This window comes from Syngnathus leptorhynchus, chromosome 7 (genome assembly GCF_054491065.1).
Source record: "Syngnathus leptorhynchus isolate UIUO chromosome 7, UIUO_Slep, whole genome shotgun sequence".
Lineage (NCBI taxonomy): Eukaryota > Metazoa > Chordata > Actinopteri > Syngnathiformes > Syngnathidae > Syngnathus > Syngnathus leptorhynchus.
This window is the reverse complement of record NC_141201.1, coordinates 6,033,696-6,052,670: the sequence shown is the minus strand read 5'-3', so window position 1 is coordinate 6,052,670 and position 18,975 is coordinate 6,033,696. Positions and strand designations below refer to the sequence as shown.

General features: G+C 40.6%; 2 protein-coding genes across 3 annotated transcripts in view; one reads left to right on the top strand and one right to left on the bottom strand.

The window, feature by feature from the left end:
- Positions 1-312: 312 nt before the first annotated feature.
- Positions 313-18,816, bottom strand: ankrd13b (ankyrin repeat domain 13B). Its single transcript, XM_085916978.1, has 15 exons — positions 18,523-18,816; positions 10,915-11,050; positions 10,450-10,574; positions 9,906-9,951; positions 9,680-9,823; positions 9,033-9,273; positions 7,752-7,818; positions 6,995-7,076; positions 6,547-6,611; positions 6,335-6,471; positions 4,334-4,491; positions 3,991-4,179; positions 3,765-3,931; positions 1,876-1,952; positions 313-1,446 (listed from the first exon to the last, which is right to left on the bottom strand). Exons 1-15 carry the CDS (start codon positions 18,628-18,630, stop codon positions 1,242-1,244), a joined length of 1,947 nt encoding a protein of 648 aa, XP_085773104.1. The 5' UTR covers positions 18,631-18,816; the 3' UTR covers positions 313-1,241.
- git1 (G protein-coupled receptor kinase interacting ArfGAP 1) overlaps positions 2,565-18,975 on the top strand; it is a 31,970-nt gene continuing 15,559 nt past the window's right edge. For both annotated transcript variants that reach the window (XM_085916977.1, XM_085916976.1), the window contains exons 1-2: positions 2,565-2,741; positions 14,071-14,168. The gene's annotated coding sequence lies outside the window, so the exon portion shown is untranslated. The remainder of the gene's footprint in view (positions 2,742-14,070; positions 14,169-18,975) is intronic.

The following is an 18,975-nucleotide window of genomic DNA, read 5'->3' as shown; positions in this document are numbered from 1 at the left end:
CCACCAGGGAACCTTTTGCTTTCTCTCACTAAATTATTTAACCAGAAGAGGTGACATTGAAGCACCTGATTAGAAAGTACATTGAAAATAATATACATCACGAGCTCCACTTGGTATTGTCGAAATCAGAGCATCAGTGAGGAGAAATTTGAAGTGGTTCATTAGATTCTGCTAATTAAATCTACATCGATAGCAAATTGAGAGGAATTTTGCAAGTTGGGTAGTAAAGGATTTTTTTAATTATTATTATTCCAACAGATAAGTACAAGTTAGTGGTCTGCAGCTCAAACATACATTTCATTTTACATTCTTGGCTACTGGAGACAAATGTCATCTAATTTTATAACGCTGCGGGATTCCAACACACTGTGTAGAAGCATGGATCATTATCTCTGGAACAAACTGCGCCGTTAGGGATTAAACTGCAGAAGATTTTACGATTAAGAAAAAAAGAAAAAAAAATCAGCCACACAAAGAGACGCACTTATTTCAAAGTCGTTCCTTTATTTGACCAGCATACTCATAAAAACATTTGAAGTGATTAAAAAAAATCTTTCTCATCAAGCCGATAAGAATACTTGTGAATTAAAGAGGAGCATCTCTCCTCGAGTTGTGCTGCTATTGGTGAGAAAAGTACGTCTTACTTTAAATGTTATGTGTCTGTATCAAAACTGTAGGTCTGCCGTTTCAGTTTGAATTACATTCATAAAACATCCCATCAGCATTTTTCATGTTCAAGATGCACCAAGGTGGAAGATTGTGGGTATATATATATATATTTTTTTTTACACTTTGACATTTCTTCACCTTTTATAAGATTTGTGCTCCTCCAGTTTGTCACCTCCACATCTGCACTCCACATTGTGAGCCAACTACAGTGTAAATACAGTACATTTGGATTTTTGTGCAAGTAAAAAAAAAAAAAAACACACTTACCACTGAACAATTTCACTTTCCTTTTTGTTTTCATTAGCATACAATGGGGCAAAGGGTTCAACATTCACGTTACTTCCATCAGGTAATTTAAGCCTTTGTCTAAACCGGTATTGGGTAGTCTTGTAAAAGTGGCACTGGAGATGTGCCATGCAGAGAAGAAAGAAATTCATTATCATCAATCATCCAATATGGCTTTACGATAAAGCTCAATATGAATGCTAGAAAAGCACAACAGTCGGGTTTTTTTTTTCGTTTTTTTCTTCTTCCAATCCTTTCCAAATGTGCTTCCGATGTTTTTAAACACCTCACTTGTCCATGAGCGACAGCTGGATGATGTGCAGCAGCTCTTCCTCCTCCTTCCGTCGCCTCAGCTCGGCTTCCTCCTGCTCCCGGGCAGACATCTCCATGGCGATGCGCAGCTGCTGGTCGTAGCTGCAGCTGGTCGACTGCTGCTTCTTGGAGGGGGTTGAGGAGAGGCTGGAGGGGGAGCGAGCTTTCATTTGGGGGATCCTGGCCAGGATGAGACAAGATTACTTGAAGATGAGTTCCTTAAAATGTTGACTTTACTTTTCTGTGTGTGGTAAAGTGAGAGAAGGTGAGAAGGAAGGAGCAGAAAGTTGTATGGTCTCCAAAGAGGGAAGACAGCCAGAGAAAAGATAACAAAGGAAAAGTCAACATCTGCACACTGGGAAAGCAGGAAACTGGATGTGAGTCAGGGATGGAAAGAAAGATGGAAAAGAGGAAGAGGAGGAGAAAAACAATCGAGCAAAAGCAGTGTCAGGAAGTCGGAGACAATGTGCGTGAGGGGAGCAGGATGCACGCTTCCAAAATCTTTGAGATGATTTCTTTTATGATACAATTCAAAATCTGAATGTGAACAGGGCACCTTTTAGCTCCGGCCCTGGTTGTGAAGAAAGATTGATTGAATTTAAGGCTGACCTCTCCAGGCGACTTGGATCACAAGAGAGGGGGTGTGTTCCAGGCTTGCTATTGGTCAATGCCTCCCAGATGGTCACCTAGAAAGAAATATCAGAATATAACCTTTAATTTGTAGACCAATGAAATTTTGAAGGAAATGTCCATCAAGAGTTCATAACAGAATGAAGTGTTAATTTGTTGATCACAGTAACTTGAGATGTTTCATCCTCAATATTTGACAACATAAAGCTGCCACTATGCCTCCTCCACATCCTACTTGACCTATTTTTGGCTCCATCAACATCTGGAGGAAAGCCAAGAACCATGAGGACCGCCGAGCTTTGGGATTTGGAAAGGCCGCCTGATCTTTGCTCAACAATTTGTTGTTGTTCTTATTCTTTTGCTAACGCTGCATGTTTTTTTTTTTTTTTTTAAAGGCCTGCTTTGAATTTGATTCTATCATTTGCACAGGCAATTTAACATACTTTTTCAAGCTTACTTCAAAGACGAGGGTTGTGTGAGACATTTTTCCTCCTCTTTTGCGTTGATGTAATTGACCTCCATGCCACTAGAAAGACTCATGCATTGTACTGGGAAGCATTTAAAACCCCTGGTGCACATAAACATGAATGGCATTGGTGACAGAAAGCATGCCTTGAAACTACCAGTGTATTTTCGTTTTTTTGGGGGTGGGGTTACCTTTATGTCATGAGTTATTTGCCGTGTTGTTCGTTTGGGAAATAAACCTGCACGTTTATCAATTTAATAGGTGGAAAACTGTTGCATTGGATTCAGTTTGGATTATTGTTCGCGGCGTTCGTTTGGAAATTCCGGATGCGAGGAGGAGCGTCATCACACCGGGAGAGACTCATCAACGCTATATTGGGGTATGTTTTGATGAGCATGCATTCATGCATTCATTCATTTATTTATTTATTTATTTATTTAAATTTTATTTTATTTATTATGATTTATTTTTAATGAATGTTTATTGGTTTGCACACATTGACAAAAATGCATTGGTAAAATTCACGCACTTTGCTCGCCTAGATGAGCTTGTGGAACACTGCAAGCGTTGGTGCGTCTAAAAATAACTTGAATCAACAAACTGTTGCAGGTGATTGTTTATCCTTTTTTTTTCTTTTTGTGTTTGCGAGCTTCATTGCCAAGCCAATTTACCTTTCGTGGCCATAATGTCTGAAGAGGCAGAACGCCAACTTAAAAGTGACTGAACTTGATGAAAATGCAGATGTCAAATATATGACAGAAAAACGTGCGGTTAAATGAACACAAAAGGCATTGCTGGAAAAATAAATAATAATAAGCATGTTTGAAAAACAAAGAAAGTCAGAATTTTGCAAACTGAATAACATAAAATAATCTATTGTAAAATTGATGGGTGAGAAACATGGAAATGAGGTTGAACATGAATTTGGCAATTTTAATGGATTGTGTAAAAACATACATCAGGTGCGCACATCTTTATCGGGGTTATTGTTTGCTGATGAAGCACGCAAACATGATATGAAGAGGAAGAAAAATATTGGGAAGCAATTCAACAGTTTTCAACTGTCTCAAATGCCTTGAAACGACCTGTGTTTTTGTCGTCATCTATTAATTATTTGCCATGTTGTTGGTTTTGGAAATAAACCTGCAGATCTTTTTCTTTTTTTTTTTTTACTTTCAAGTGCAAAGGCACACGTCTTAACACACTATTTATCGGCCCCATCAATTGATTATATTGGGTGAAGATTTAAGTTTGATAAGATAGCATCTGTGGAGACAAACACACTTAAACTTTAAACTATTCAACATGTGCATTGAAAACTTTCCAGAAGGTCAGTGAAGAAACTGTGAGTGTTTTTTTAAAGAACACATTCTGAAGGGCATCGCCGTCGCACGTGGGTCACCTGATCGTATTCGGAGCCGGCCTCCAGCAGACTCTGTTGAATGGCAAACTGGAGCAGGTCCTCCTCCTCCTCCTCCCTCATGGTGTCTCTTTGTTTGCCTCCGAGCATGGTGTAACCGGACGGGGGCTCAAACACACAAGGGGGGATCTCGCCGCCTCGACACGACACTGCACAAACGGGGAAAGTCAATGAGTGAGTGAGGAAGTGAATGAGTGAGTGTCCTCACTGGTGGAGCTGGAGCTGGAGACACTGGAGGAGTCGCTGCCGGGCGAAGGCGTGTCCGCCCTTAGAGTATATCTTTGTCCGCCGCCTTCCACCGCGGCTTCGTTGTCAGGGCGCACGCTTGACCCCTCCTCACAGCCGTTCAGGTTGCTGAAGGTTATCCTGGCGTTCAGGATGTGGTAGAGCGGAATCTCTGCAGGGGGGGGGAGGATTGGATTTGATTTTCATCCTTTTGAAATGAAAACACTTTTCCTGCTCCCTCATTCCCTCCTTTCACTTCCATCTCGGTTTGTTATTGAACATTTTTATCTTTATTCCGGCATGTGTCCTTCCACCTCCGGACTCACCGATCTTGACGGGAAAGCCGGGCGGCAAACGCAACATGATGAAGTCGCGTAGCTTGGCAAACAAGGCGTTGGATATGGCCATGAGGTCGATGATGGGTGCCACTTGTTCTGCTAGCGAGAGAGGATGGGACTCGCACAGCCATAGCTTTGCCTTGAATCTAGACACAAGAGGTTGACTAATGAACATTCCTTATCTTTTCGCTCGTGTTTTACATTTGTGAATCTCGATTAGTGCTTCCGCCGACGTAGATCCGAGAAACTGTTAACGTCGAACAGTCTCGAGTCGCCTGATCGATGTCTAAATTGCAAATGGAGCTGTTAATGAGTGTGGCATTGAGAACAGCCTTACACATTCTCTCCTCATCATATAACGTCACCTTGAATTATGCAGCGATGATCAGTGAGATGAATACTGAACCAGACAAAGAAGCCTATTCAGTCAAGTGGACAACATTCCACTACCTGGATGCTGCTTCTTATCAGCTCCCATTTTAAAATGCGACTTATTGAAGACTCTAAATTATTAACCATCTAGGGCGATTTATTTGTGGCCCCCCGAATCTTTGCGGAACTACATATACGTCGCTTTCTGAAATGAGACCGGACCTTCTTTGAGGAGTAGTGAGGCTGGTAGGACACCAGGAGATGATTTGAAATATGTTTTATACTGGGATTTGTCTCCATGCCAATAATACACAGACAGCCTGTTATTGGGTCACTGAGTTCACTACCGCGGATGCAATTTGTATCTTTCACCGACACTTTACACGTTGCAGGAGTATAGATTGCATGAAAATCATGTGTTTTAAGTTCGCCTCTAGAAGAAACGAGGAAAGTAAAAATCAATAATTCAAGGGAGAATGGACAAAAAAAAAATTGCATTTGTTCTGCCTGCAACAAGCACAAGGACCCGTGTGCTATAAATATGCAAGGGGCCGCGATGAAAAGTTTCAATTTCAAGCATAGAAATATTAAGTGCTTAAAAACAACCCATAATAAATGCACTGAAATGTTCGTGTCGAGGTGAAAAAAGAAACGTGAGTGAATTTGGGGGAAAGTCTTCCGCAGCTTGTTGATCAAGTTAAGCAGCTGTATAATGGAATAAGAATTAAAAAAAAAAAAAAAAGCAGAGTGCATTCCCTTTGCTCTTAATGTGTTCACTGCACCACTAAAAGCGAGTTGTTGCGATGACTACAACAGGCGAGTTAAGTCTTTTTGTTGTCGTTCATAATGCAAAATATTTTGTTTACGATATTAAAGTATTATTGCTTGTGGCTTGATATGATAAATAATTCATCATGGAAAATAAATGGAAATTCTTTGTGGCCTGCCATCCATTTTTCAGCGGCCAACGGCATAAAGTGACATTCGACACCGCCCGCAAAATTAGTTCCAAGAAAAAAAAAAAAGCACACAGAAAAGGTGGAAGGTTGGCAGAGTCAGAATGAATAAATTGGTTTATAGATTATTGTGGCACTTTTCCAGATATGCATAGATAGAAATGAACTATTCAGGACTAAAAGACCAAAATGAATTTGTTGAATGAATTCAATTGAAGTGGCTCTTACATCCTTCCATGTTTTTTTATATGTGGCCCTCAAATAAAAACAGCCCTGCTGTAAATTGTCCATAATGTGAAGGATCATTTGTCTAGTGGTTAAGTGGCCTGCTATTGGCTGGCGACCAATCCAAAATCATCCGGGACCTGCAACTCTAATGAGGACAAACAGTGTAGAAAATGAATGGCTGGATTCTAATTACTATCCCGGACGTGCTAAATAGGCCCGTGACAGCTAATAAGAAAGCGATTTGGCCGAGGCAGCCTCCATAAGTCAAATCGCAACATAAATGTGATAAAATCTCATGGATATTTGTATTTGTTTTCTCGGCTTGACAGTAAATTGTCGACCGGGTTTACAGGGAAATATTATTATACGCGTGGCTGCTCCTCTCTGCTTTTTATGCCAGGCAGTTTTGTCAACTGGAAAACTGCCGCCTCACCTCTGGGTCTTGGTGGTGAGTTGGCACGGGTGGCCGATGTCCCTCAATGTAGGGGAAGAGCCGGGGTTGAAGTATTCTTCAGCGCTCAGCGCCGCAGGGTTGGTCATCGCCGGGGTTGACATCTGGGTCACCAGGGCCTACAAAGGTGAGGCGCACGCAGTGAATACAAACAAATATAAGCAGAAAGGAGAATTTAAGATGTCGGTATTCACCGCGTTGTTTGGGCCCATGTGTTGCTCTGCAATCCCGAGGAAGTTCTGCAGGGGAGTCTTCCCACCTGCTCACACACAAATAGCCGAGACAACAAGACTTAAAGAAAAAGGAAGATCAAACTGTTGTTTGAAATTAGTTAACTTGATTACACACAAATGCTAATGGAACCTTTTTTTGCATTCAATCCATATTGTAAAAAAAAAAAAAAATTCTAATAAATAAATGAAATAAATAAATAAATTAATTAATTAATAAACAAACTAAGCATTTGTAAAGCATAAAACTGACCAAACTAAAACCTGCTCTAAAAGCTAACGACAGCTAATTGAATTTATAAAACACAAGTCAAAACAAAATAAATAAAAACAAAAAAAAAACAGTAAAAAATCCCAAACCATTATCACTACCATGACAACATCCAATATTATCTGATAAAATATAGGAAACCTTTAATCTTGTTCTTGTTCTGGTCTGACAGGTGGTCTGTTCTGGTCCTGGTGATAAGCTCCACATTTGAGGCGGCATACACCTAAAAATGAAAAAAAAAAAAAAAAGACAAAAATTATTGTGTGGTGATGAGCAAGCAATAAAATACCAAACGACTGCTCGGTGCGATGCTGAAATACGACTCGTTTTTATTGCCATAATAAAAATGTAAAAAAAAAAAAAAACCATTAACCTCACAACAATACACAATAACAATTTGGCCTCTCACATTATGTTTTCACTTCACAACAGGAAAGTCAAAAAAACAACAGCAGAGCGGAAAGTAGCTCAAGCGACTGTGTCCATTTATGTTCCCAACTCTAAATCAGCGACGTAGAAAATAACAATTACTACCGAGGCCTGTCGGAATTGCTTTTAAAGCGCCGGTGATTGATGGTCTTCAATATGTGACACTTGTCTCTGATCGATCCCTCGCGGCGCTTGAGCAGACAAATGGGGTCTGGGGTATCTACATTGTATGTCTAAGTCACAATAGAAACATCTTTTTTTTTTTCTTCTTTTCGTTTTGCTCGAGGACATTAAGACGGAAAAACGGCGACGTGCAGTCTGGTGATACCATCGAGCGTCAGAAGCAATCCGAGTCTAAAATAACATTACAATTCTTCTGGAAAGCACATTGCAGGAAATATCAACTGAGTTTTGACATTTTTTGGATTGTGTGGACAGTGTGAGAGACCAGACAGGCTGTCAGTGCTACCTTGGCTTCATATCCGTTCACAGTCTCGGTCTTCTCGCTCCTCCAGCCCAGAATGCCTGTCTTATTCCTGCAAGCCACAAACTTTACATGAATACATTCTTTAAAATACATCTAGTTTTGAATAGGATTCCAAAATTCTGATCTAAATGTTTGTTATTCATCAGCGACTAAAGATATGCATCCCGTGTGAGGCATGCTGACATGCATTCTAAATAAATAATTAGCATGTAGGCAGGGAGCACAATGACTAGCAAAATTCCCAACCTTGCCACATACGTATCTGTACTTTTGGTGAACAAGTAGTCAGACTTGTGTAATTTAATCAGTGCCGTGAAGCATTACACTTAAAGACAGCCAAAGTCAAGTGGGCTTGACTAAATGACTTGAGTGTCAAGAGAGGATTAGCCAGATAAGCTTCATTTATTCCCTCGTCTTTTTCATTCCAACTGGCCTCACATTTAATAAACTTTTTTTATTTCCTTAATTGAAGATTTGAGTAAAAGTCTGCTGAATTGACTTATCTTTTTCATGTTTTAATTTCCAATTTAGCTTTGTGATATTTAACTCGGTGTCATTGTTCTCGATTAAAAAAAAAAAAAGCAGTGAAGAACGTTTTACATTTCTGACGTGTATTTGGCCTTTAAGGTACTGTGATGAATTCAAACATATGCTTCAGATTCCGAGCCAATGAATGTGAAGAACGTGTTGAACGTTATTAAACCTGTTAGCATCATATTACCACTAATAAAATATCCAATGTAATCCATCCAGTATTTAATGCACTCTTGTTTATTATTACTGTACTAATATTCAGATAGCAAATTTTCTTTTGCTGGTGGAAACACAGAAATTTTTGAAAAAAGACTCATCAAGCTAGGTCAGTATTGAACTGCCCACTAGACACCATAAAAGAAGTGGATGAGAAGTGGATGCTGAAAAAAAAAATAGGAACATCAGTCATGCATGGCTCCTCTCACTCTCTGTATGAGACAGTGGGGGCTTTAAGTGGCTGCTTCGGCAACAGACTGCAACACCCACAGTGCTGTTGCAGGCTGTACGGTATAACAGAGCAGTGGGTTTGTTGTTTCAAATATTTAAGCCGGACTGAAAAAATGCATCAAGTGCAAAAACAGTGTTCACATCCTTAAATCCCCCCCTAAGGAAAAAAATCCTAGCGCCGCCTGTGATCGTGGATCTAAATGTGTGTCAAGTCTCTAGTGTATAGTATTGGAGATTGTCGAGTACTCGAGTAAAAATAGAGTAACGTGGGTTGCAGCTGACCTCTCAAAGGCGATGTTGCGAGTGTCCAGCTGAGTTGTCACCACAGCGGCAGACAGGCGGGCGGCCACCTGCTCATCACTAGGCTGCGTCCCCCCAAGAAGGCCTAAACTGGCGGGCGTATTGCTGCAGGCGCCGCCTTTTCCCCGACCGGGTGAAAGCGCCGCGAGAGACGAGACGCACAAGGTCTCACAGAACACCAGCTGCCTGTCGTGGTCGACCTCGATCACCTCTGCGTTGGAGTCTGGGGCGGGGAGGATGCATGAGCAGGTGCAGTTTAAAATGGAGGACGTGATATTTTTCCAAGTATACAAATGGTGGATCGGTGATTGTTTTGAAGAGAGAACGTGTCATTACATCACACGGGCAGCGGAAAAGAAAACGAAGCGGGAGAACATTTGAGTCCAGGGAACGGTCGGGAAAAACTATTTAAGATGTAAAAGGAACAGAGATAAATATAAAATGAGAACTGTGGCGCCAGGGGAGAAAAATGAGCACACGTAGTTGAGAAGTGATCTCAAAGAAGGGAGCTAGAGAATAAAAAGCATTGAGGAGAAAAAAAAACTGTCACACTTTAAGATTGGTTTCATTTCACACTTAAATCTTACGATCGAAAACGTATGTGAGGAAAAATCAGCATTGTCACAGACCTTGGCCCCTGAAGATAAAGCTCCGATTTCCTCTCTGCCAGGTCATCTGCTCAAACCCGGTGAGAGTCGTGTCAACGCGAAGACACTGACCACTCTTCCAAACTCTGTAGGTGTCACTCGGGCAGATTCGAGACACGAGGGGCACTGAGGGAAAAATAGAAATAGATTCAACGGAGAAATAAAATCGAGGTCAGTCACTAGAATGAAACGCGGTGTACTGACTGACCCCAGCTGGTAAACTCCCATTTCATCTCCACATAGAAATCCTGGGCCTGCACACACAACAGAATGCAAGCATTGGTGAAAACAAAACAGTGATGAATGTGGAGAGTTGTCGAGTTAACGGCTTTATTTACAACAATTTGCAAGTGTGTGACTTGAATGCACGAATACGTGCAAGGGGGTTGGTATCTACGATGGCAGGATACAACAAATACAAATTCAATCCTGCAAAAAACAGTTGATGTGTACTTACTACTGAGGTCAATAATATTAACAGCAAATGCATGAAAATGCATTCAAATCAAATCAAAATAGGAAAGCATGTCAGAAGAGCAAGCAGCAATATGTTTCTCAATATCATATCCCCCGAGATGAATAAATTATTCATAGGTTTTAAAGAGAGCTAAGAATACTCCATTTTCATGTGAAAATAAAGACGTGAAATAAAAAAACCCATCAAATGAAGGCATAACTGCTTCAAAGCCATTTTTGGTGTGTAATTTAGTTTTTTTTTTTTTTTTTTTTTGCATGTTTGTGAGAAATCCCACTTGGCGCAGTCGTTCCAGCAGGACGGGGATACCCGCCAGTCTCTTGGCGGTCCTCTGGTAGTCACGGTAACGCAGTATAAGGCGCACCAGCTCCGGATCTCGAGTACTCACTGCCTCCTGAAGAACTGAGAGATAAGAGGAGTGACAAAGAAAAGCCCAATCACTGAGGCCTCATCTAAAATTGATGTGCATGAGCAGTTTAAGGCGGCAGCCAGAAGCTAAAGTAGGTCAAAGGAAAATTTATGAATAAGAACAGTTTTGAACTCATTCATCAGGTAGCCACTTTGCTACTAATCTCACAGCTTGCTTGACAGCAAAACAAAGCTATCATAAAACAACCGTATTTCTTTGCTACTACCGATTGTTACCATTGCACTCGTGATTAAACTTGTCTCGGTCGATCTCAATTCCCGCCCAATATTGCATAAAGAGCATGAATTTAAATAAATATATGAATACACTCACCAGTCCAGCCATTCCGATTCTCCTTGCTGACATCAGCTCCATATTGCAGCAGAACTCTGGCACAGTCCAGGTGGCCCAGTGTGACAGCCAAGTGAAGAGGAGTTCGACCCCGGGGATCCAAAGACTCTAAATCAGTCTGGTTGAGGTAATCAGATACAAAGAGAAAATAACGTGACGTGACATCAGATAGCAGACTATATCTGAAATGCATTATAGTGTGTGTCTCTCCGAAGGTGGGAGAGAATTTAAATCTAAAAGGAAACATCAGCAAGAAGTTGACAGCGGAGGTGAAGAGGGAACTGGTGACAGGTGCTAATTGATCTGTCATGGCCGCTACATTGCTCAGCATCTTTACTTATTGTGGGGATGTTAAACTTGAAATCTCTGGTTCAACTGGGTCTCTTTTTCCTCACCCATCACTAGGTTTTTATTTTTGCTTTGGTTTATATGGAATTTATTGAGTGTCAGGTCGAGTTAAATTGAGTTCAATAGCCCATCACGTTTAGTTGCCTTGATTTACAGAAGGCAAATGAAAAAGCAGAGTTCATTTCGCTTCCATAAGGATTTTTATTTGGTGAAAATATTGAACAAGTTGGCACACAGCTTCCTGAAGAATAAAATCATTAAACGAGGTTGAATTATCTTTTGCACATAGAAGAAAGGTTAAATTGCCAAGTATTTAATTCTCAATGTAGCACTCGTCCGTCAAATGGCTTGTAACATATAACACCAATTATTTTCCTCATGGTTCCACATCACAATTCCTTTCAGACATAATAGTGGGCATTCGAAAAGATAAAGCTGTCAGCTCATGTGGAACATGACGCCTGGTAATTCCCCAAACGATGCCATGCTGCCTTCAGATTTCATCCTTCCAAGTCTCCGGAACATCACATTAGATGCGCTTCATCGCCCAAAGTGAAACCATTTTGCTATGCATCTGAGTGAGTGATCCATTCTGGATTATATTTGAAATGTATGGTTTTTTTTTTTATTCAAGATAAATATTGGGATAAGATCATTTAAATGCATAATCACAACACTATGGCTTAAATTTGCCCCCCAAAAATGTGTACTATGATTGAAAAATCAAGCCTGCTATAATAATAATAATAATAATAATAATAATAAATGTGAACCAATAATTCAGTAAGACATAATGTGTTGTCTGGAATAAAATCAAATGACAGATAGGCAGCTGAGAAAGTGTGATTCATAATGCTTTGTTCAATATAACTTGATAGAGTTGATCTATTTGCTCTCCAGCTACTCACTCGGCGCTTAAGCGGCCACCATGGAGACACGGGAAGAGATAGACAAGCAAATGTGGATGGAAAACCTAGAATGGGAGGAGTGGAGTGAAAAGTAGAGCATGCAGTGTTGGAGGGAGGCTGAGAAGTGAGCTGAAGGAGAGATCAACAAGACTCCCTCGGGTGCTGATGTCGACCGGGGAATAGACAGAGACAGAAGCGTCGTTGCGATGCAGGAGATGCGAGACGGACGACAGTTTACTTGTGTGTGCTGTGCGGCAACAGTGCGATATGCAAATGAAGCCACTTTCCTTGTCGCCTGCCTTGTCTCGAAGGACACTGCGGACGCCGTATGGCTGAGCTCATGAATGTGAAGAACTATCAAAGTCACAGAAAAACATTTTACAGTCCAAACTAAGCCTTCTATTGTTGAACAATGAAGCTGAATAGCTGGAGGAAAATGCAAAATTGTGCAAGCCTCTAAAAAAAAAGTCTTATTTTTGTTTCATGGAATGGAAAGTGGATAAGCAGCATGTGCCCGTTTCAGAAATCATCGTAGACAGCAGTGGCCAATCATTAATTCAATGTTCTCTCCTTTTAAGGACGTCTGTAATGCTGGCGATGATCAATTTAAGGCCATTTTATAGCTGTACTTCATTTCAATTACTACAGCTACCAGGATGGAGGTTGATGGCTGAGCTGAAGAGACACAAGAGGAGCCCGAGGGTGAACGCAGATGAGTGGATGCTGGGAAAGAATAGACAGAAACGTGGGAAGGCGGAGGCAGACACAGCAATTGCCATATGTGTATCGGAAAATCCTGTTTTATATAACATGAAACGGGGTGAGGGCAGCACGGTGGATTGCCGGTTAGCGTGTTTTGCCTCGCAGTTCTGTGATCTGGAGATGCAATCTTGGCCCATTTCATAAAAATGATCACTCAAACATGTCATAAAACTGCTGAACTGCAAAGCAACATTAAGTGCAAAAATAGATTTTGTGTATTTTTTCTCACAAAAATCAATTCACACAAAATTGTAATATTATTGAGGTTTCTGGATGTCATTACAAAATCTGCAAAAAAATATTTCCCATATTTGTGTTGTAGTATCGAGCAATATAAACCCAAGTGCAAGAGCAAATAAACCACGTCTGCCTTCTAGTGGTGAATAGTGATATTACAACTTAAAACTATAAGAGTGAAAAATATATAAAAAAATATGCATTTATCGTTATTATTTTTCGAGACAGAAGAGCTAGTGTTGTGTGTCGTAAATGACAAAAAATATATGTCCCCAGAAACAAGGCCATCTAACCATTTTGAACAAAAGTGGTCTGTGTTGTTACGATCGCTTGCTCGACAACAAATTGAAATAAAAAGGCGGAAGAATGAGAAAGCTTTTTTTGGTCACACCTCAGAAAGAATTATTTTCAACATCAAATAACTTGAAACATTATTTGAGTTCATGTCAGTTCTTTAGTGTGTCACAAATAACCACGTTCTTATTTTTAGCTCAAATGACACAATCGACAGAGAGCATTGCTGCTCAGAAATAAAAAAAAAAACATGATAGAAATGAAAGTCATATGAAGTCAGGCTTTTACATCCACATACCTCTAAACATTTGATTAAGTGGTGCTGACGATTCAAGAATGTCTTAAACTTGACAAGGCCAAACCTTATTAACTCCTCATTAGTGATCTTGATTGAGTTTCTCTGTCGCCGGCATAAAAAGGACTCATTTGACCGACCAACACACAGAACTAAGCCCAAGGAATGTAAACACTATAAAAGGAGAAGTCGAGATTTTAAAGTCCTTTTCAACCTTTTTAATACAATTACAGATTCCAATATTCCAAATTTAAACAATTGTTGTCAGTAAGATGAATGTCATCACTTTTTTAGATCGTGGAAGAAGACCAAAACGGTCATCAGCAAGAAAGAACCCAAAGCTGATACTTCTCCCCATTGAGTGAAACCATAATGTCACTGTCCACAATGAGGTAAGTTTTTATCTTCATGAACTTCAGAGGTGGTGGATGACATTTATGGACTTTAAAATGAACCCAACCAAAGAGAGCCTTCAGGCCCCTAATATCTTTTCTAGTGTTTGATGATGTCACATAAAACTCATCCAACCTTACTTTGCCTTCTTAAAAACGATCCCTCTAAAAGTTAGGAGAATGGAATTGTTGGAAATGGGCTAACAGGGTTCCAACACATGACATCTCATTCCGTTTTCAATCAGGAGAGGTCATAGTGTTTGCACCATTTTATTTTGAAAGGTGGGCTTGATTATTGTCATTTCCTTCTCATGTATTAGTCCCCAAAACTTTGAGAGCAAAACTAATGTTGTGGAATCCTGCAGATTTGTATCCATTTGCATAACAAGGTCATTGACTAAATCTTTGATTAAACTGTTATTTTTTTTGAATGTGCTGTTTGCTGCAGTTAGCATCTGCTGCTTCCCACAACACGTCGGCGTGACGGAGGCGTCTTTTCACGAACATATACACATTAACACTAATTATGACAAAAGCGCCACTTAAAGCTAAGTGCTAAAGTCCACCCGACCTGCAGAAATGACAGAGAAAAAAAAGCTACTGTACTTGAAAATCTCTATTTGATTTTTATTTTTTTTATTTAAAAGCATTATTGCAATAACCAGCAATTTCTGGATATCTTCATTTTTTGTTGTTGCTTAAATGTGCTTTACAGTCAAATTCTGAACACCCCCCAACACACACACACACACACACACACACACACACACACACACACACACACACACACACACACACACACACCTTCAGTGCTGAGCGCAATGACTGCATTATTGATATGCATTTCTAGCGATGGCATCTGCTCCTTCTCCCACACCAGCCCGCTCCCCCTTTTTCCTCACTCACTGTGTTCGTGGCCGAATGCAGCTTGGCAGGTACTTAGGCCAACATCAATCATTCATTCAAAACACACACACACACACACACACAAAAATGGCCATGCATATCCGAAAGGTAATCTCCCCCAAATGTTTGGCCCACATGGGGAGAGACAAAAAAAAAAAGAGTAGCAAAATAAATTTGAATCCCCTCCCCAGCACAGATGCCACGAAACGCTGATTCATGTCGCCGAGTCCGACAGCTGTATGAGCGCAGCAAACGTGGGACAATAACTCAAAGAACAAATTGACAAAACATCACAGATGAGTTTTACTTGCATCGGGGACTGCCAATTGGAGCGCTGGAAAGTTACACAACGGATGACCTACATTACAGCTTTTTTATTTTATTTTTTAATGTTTCATTGCATTTTAGTCACTCTGTTAATTTATAAAGAATAAAGGTATTATTTGACTAAGAGGAAGTTACCTGGATTCATTTAACACTTTGGTTATTGATACATCAGCCCTCATTAACATTCATTCCACACGAGGCATACATCTACTGCCTCGACTTTTTAATCCGCGACATCTTGTTTCGACTTCCATCCCTTGCTAAGCTTGCTTTCTTTTTCCCCAATCGAATCTCATTTGCATTCTCTTTTATCACTTACTGTCAATCTTGAGCTCCTTCTGTCTCCTTCTGTTAAAAGGCTTTCTGTAACTTAACTAAATGTGAAACCATTGTCGCTTCTCTTCGTGGCTTCTTCTCCTGGCTGCAATTAGGACTTGGGGTTTCATTACACCGAGGAAAGTAAGAGGGTCGAGGGTGGGGTTAATCAATAGGGGAAGAAGGATGGTAGTAGTCAGAGAAGAGGAAAGGAGAAGCCGGTCACAGACAACCTGTGAGCAATAATTAATGACTCTTTTCCCTTAGGTCAGCTGATAAATCTTGCGCTGATTTACCATTAACACCTCACGGGTTGTAACGAGAGCCCTGCTTCCATTAAATAGTCTTTTGCTTCAGTTGAGCACACAACCCAATGGGGCCCAGAGCAAATTTCAAGTTGTCACAGCATCCCATGTCAGGATGTGAAGAAAAGCTGGCCAATGACACTCCACAACAAAGCTACCGTCGTTCCATCTGCACATCTCACAAGCCAGTTGGATGTTCCACGGCGAGCAAATTGAATTATTATCTGACATTTTTTTTTTTTTTTAGTCAGACACACTCTGCTCCGGATCAAGACACCCCTCTCTCTCTCTCTCTCTCTCTCTCTCTTCCTCACCATATTTGTGCCTCCTCTCCTTCATTTTTAACATATTTCCCGCTTTTACTTTTCCACTCCTTCTGCCAACTTGGTTATTTACACAGGAGAGCACAGCTAAGATTCATTTCTGAGAAACGTCTTTTCTCTCGATAGCACACATCCTTCAGAATGGACTCCTCTCATAGAACCTTGGCACTTTTTTTTCCCAATTGATAACATTCCCTTTTTTAGGCTAAAGCCTGTCGAGTCAGCCACTTGCCACATAAATACAGTGATGTGCTTGTCAATATTGGATGATTGTGAATAAGGAGAGTTTGATCAGAATTAGTGTTTCGATGGGGAGTTGAAATAAATAAATCCCACATAGCCTCGTCCTGATTTAAAAGTATCAAAAGAGGCATGGATCTTTTTTTTTTAATCGACTGCAGTTTATGGACTGCGCAGTTGGACAGAGTGTGATATCATTGGAAATGCGTTGGATTGCAAAGAGGAACAATTTTGAAATTCTTCCTCTTTTTTTTTGCTTGTTTTCTTCTCGCCATTGACTGCTAACATCTTACACACGTGACGTTGGAATACATTATCACCAATTGGCACTTGTACTTGCACCTTAGAAGAGGTGATGCAAATGAAGGCAGGTCATTTCACAGTCAGTCAGCATATGCTTCTTTGAAAGATTCCATCCATTGTGTATTCATTTCCTCAAATAGAATCTGGGCTTGTTTAGTCACTCAGTTGTGAGCTTTACTTGGCTTTTAAACAGTTCTAGGCGGATGTAATTATTTCCTTTTTTGGTTCCTCATTCTCACTTATCAGTCACACGTTTTTCGGAACATTCCAGCTAAAATGGTTTGGATAAATACGGGCGCTTTGGTTGAACTTTGTGACTTTGTTGTTGAATTTACTGGGGTGGACTGGTCTGTACGAAACTATGTCAATGTGAAGTGCTTGTTATATCCATGGCTAAACTCAATGAATCGCTGTTTTAAAAAAACTCTTGACTTGTTTGAAAAGAGGTATTTATAGATAACGTGCACAGGGGAACAAAAGGAGAGGAACAGAGAAGGGGAAGTGTTTATTCTGCTTTTCTACCTGTCTTCCTGTCTCATCACACCTTGCTCTGATCTGACATCAGATTTAGCAGGATGACTACTGAGATTTAGAACCTGAGTATTTTTCTGAACTTAATGATAAAGGAACAAAGAATACTTGAGTGTGTGAAAATACCTAAAGAAAGAAAACTCCACCCATGTTTCTACTCATGGACTCATGGAACATATTAGGAAGACATCTTAATATGACGTCAGCCATTTTTATTTCTAAATCTCCTCGTCTTGTGGTTGGTTGATGGAAGATATCGTATGGGACATGTCAGGCAGGTTTAGAATTTGATCGTTAAATAGCCACAATTTTGAAACTTGGGCTACTTTATGTATTTTTGCTTCAAACAGAAAGCTACATGCTTTTGTGTGTGTTAATCATGCACACTCTAAAATGTTGTCACTTGAGACTGATGCATGCACTCCAAACCTATCCTGCAGAGCATCTCTTAGAAAATGACATTGAGTCTTAATGCCTTTGTTTTATATATATATTTATAAACTAATGTGTAATGTGTCACTCCCATGAAACTACAGTTTATTGCTTTCCTCTAAGCAAAGTATTACACAATAAGTGAAAACATGTTTGACTTTTTTTTTTTTTTCAGAACTGTACTCCCACATCTGCTTTGTGTCACCCACTCACAATTGGTGAAAAGATGAATAGAAGGTTTTGTGGGTGCAATGTTGCTGCAAACGTGCATGCATTGCATCATCACCAGGACCAGATTGCTAATAAAGATTCAATTACAACTCATTCAACTTCATACAAAACTGGTTAGTAGGTTTTAGGTGACTAAATCATCATGCGCCGGGGGTGACTATAGCAGCGTTTAAAAAAAACAAAAACAAAGGTTACACTACAATGAAAAGAGGACAGAGCACGATGCAAGAAAAATTACACACAACAATTAAAAGCACTACCGCCAATTACCGAGCAGCTAAATGAAGCGTTCCCCCGATGCCCACCTGCACCACCTTATAAATCTCCACCGGCTCGAGCGCGTGCACAAAACACGCCCAACAGATGCCGCAAATAAAGAATCAGGCCCGATGGACAGAATATGAAATGGATGTGTTTTGAAAAGGCTGCTCCCACTCTCACCTGCTCGTTGGCTGTCAGCTCTTTTTCCAGCTGCCGGTGCTTGTTGTGCCACACCAGATAGTGGACAGGATAGCGACTCTTCTCCGGAGTTTTCTTAGCAGAAATCATCCTCGTTCATAGTTTGCCTCTTCCTCCGGCTTCACTGTGGATTGTAAAAGGATACTTTGTGAGTGATGCTCGCTATACAATGAAGCTAATCATCATGCCGCCGTCGTCCAGAGTCCAGAAAGCGTGTCGTGCCGTGCGTTTGGTTAACGGCGGAACCCGCTGACAAACGGTTGCTTGGGTCTCGCGGTGAAATGTGGCTGTGCGTTTATTTCTTCAGCACCCGCTTGGCCGCCTCTTCCTCCCTCCCCTGCCTACTCCATCTCTCCTCCTCTCCCTTGCTCTCCTCCCATCCGCCCGCTGACTGAGATGCGCTGACAAGCTCGCAAGCAAATGTGCTCACAGTCA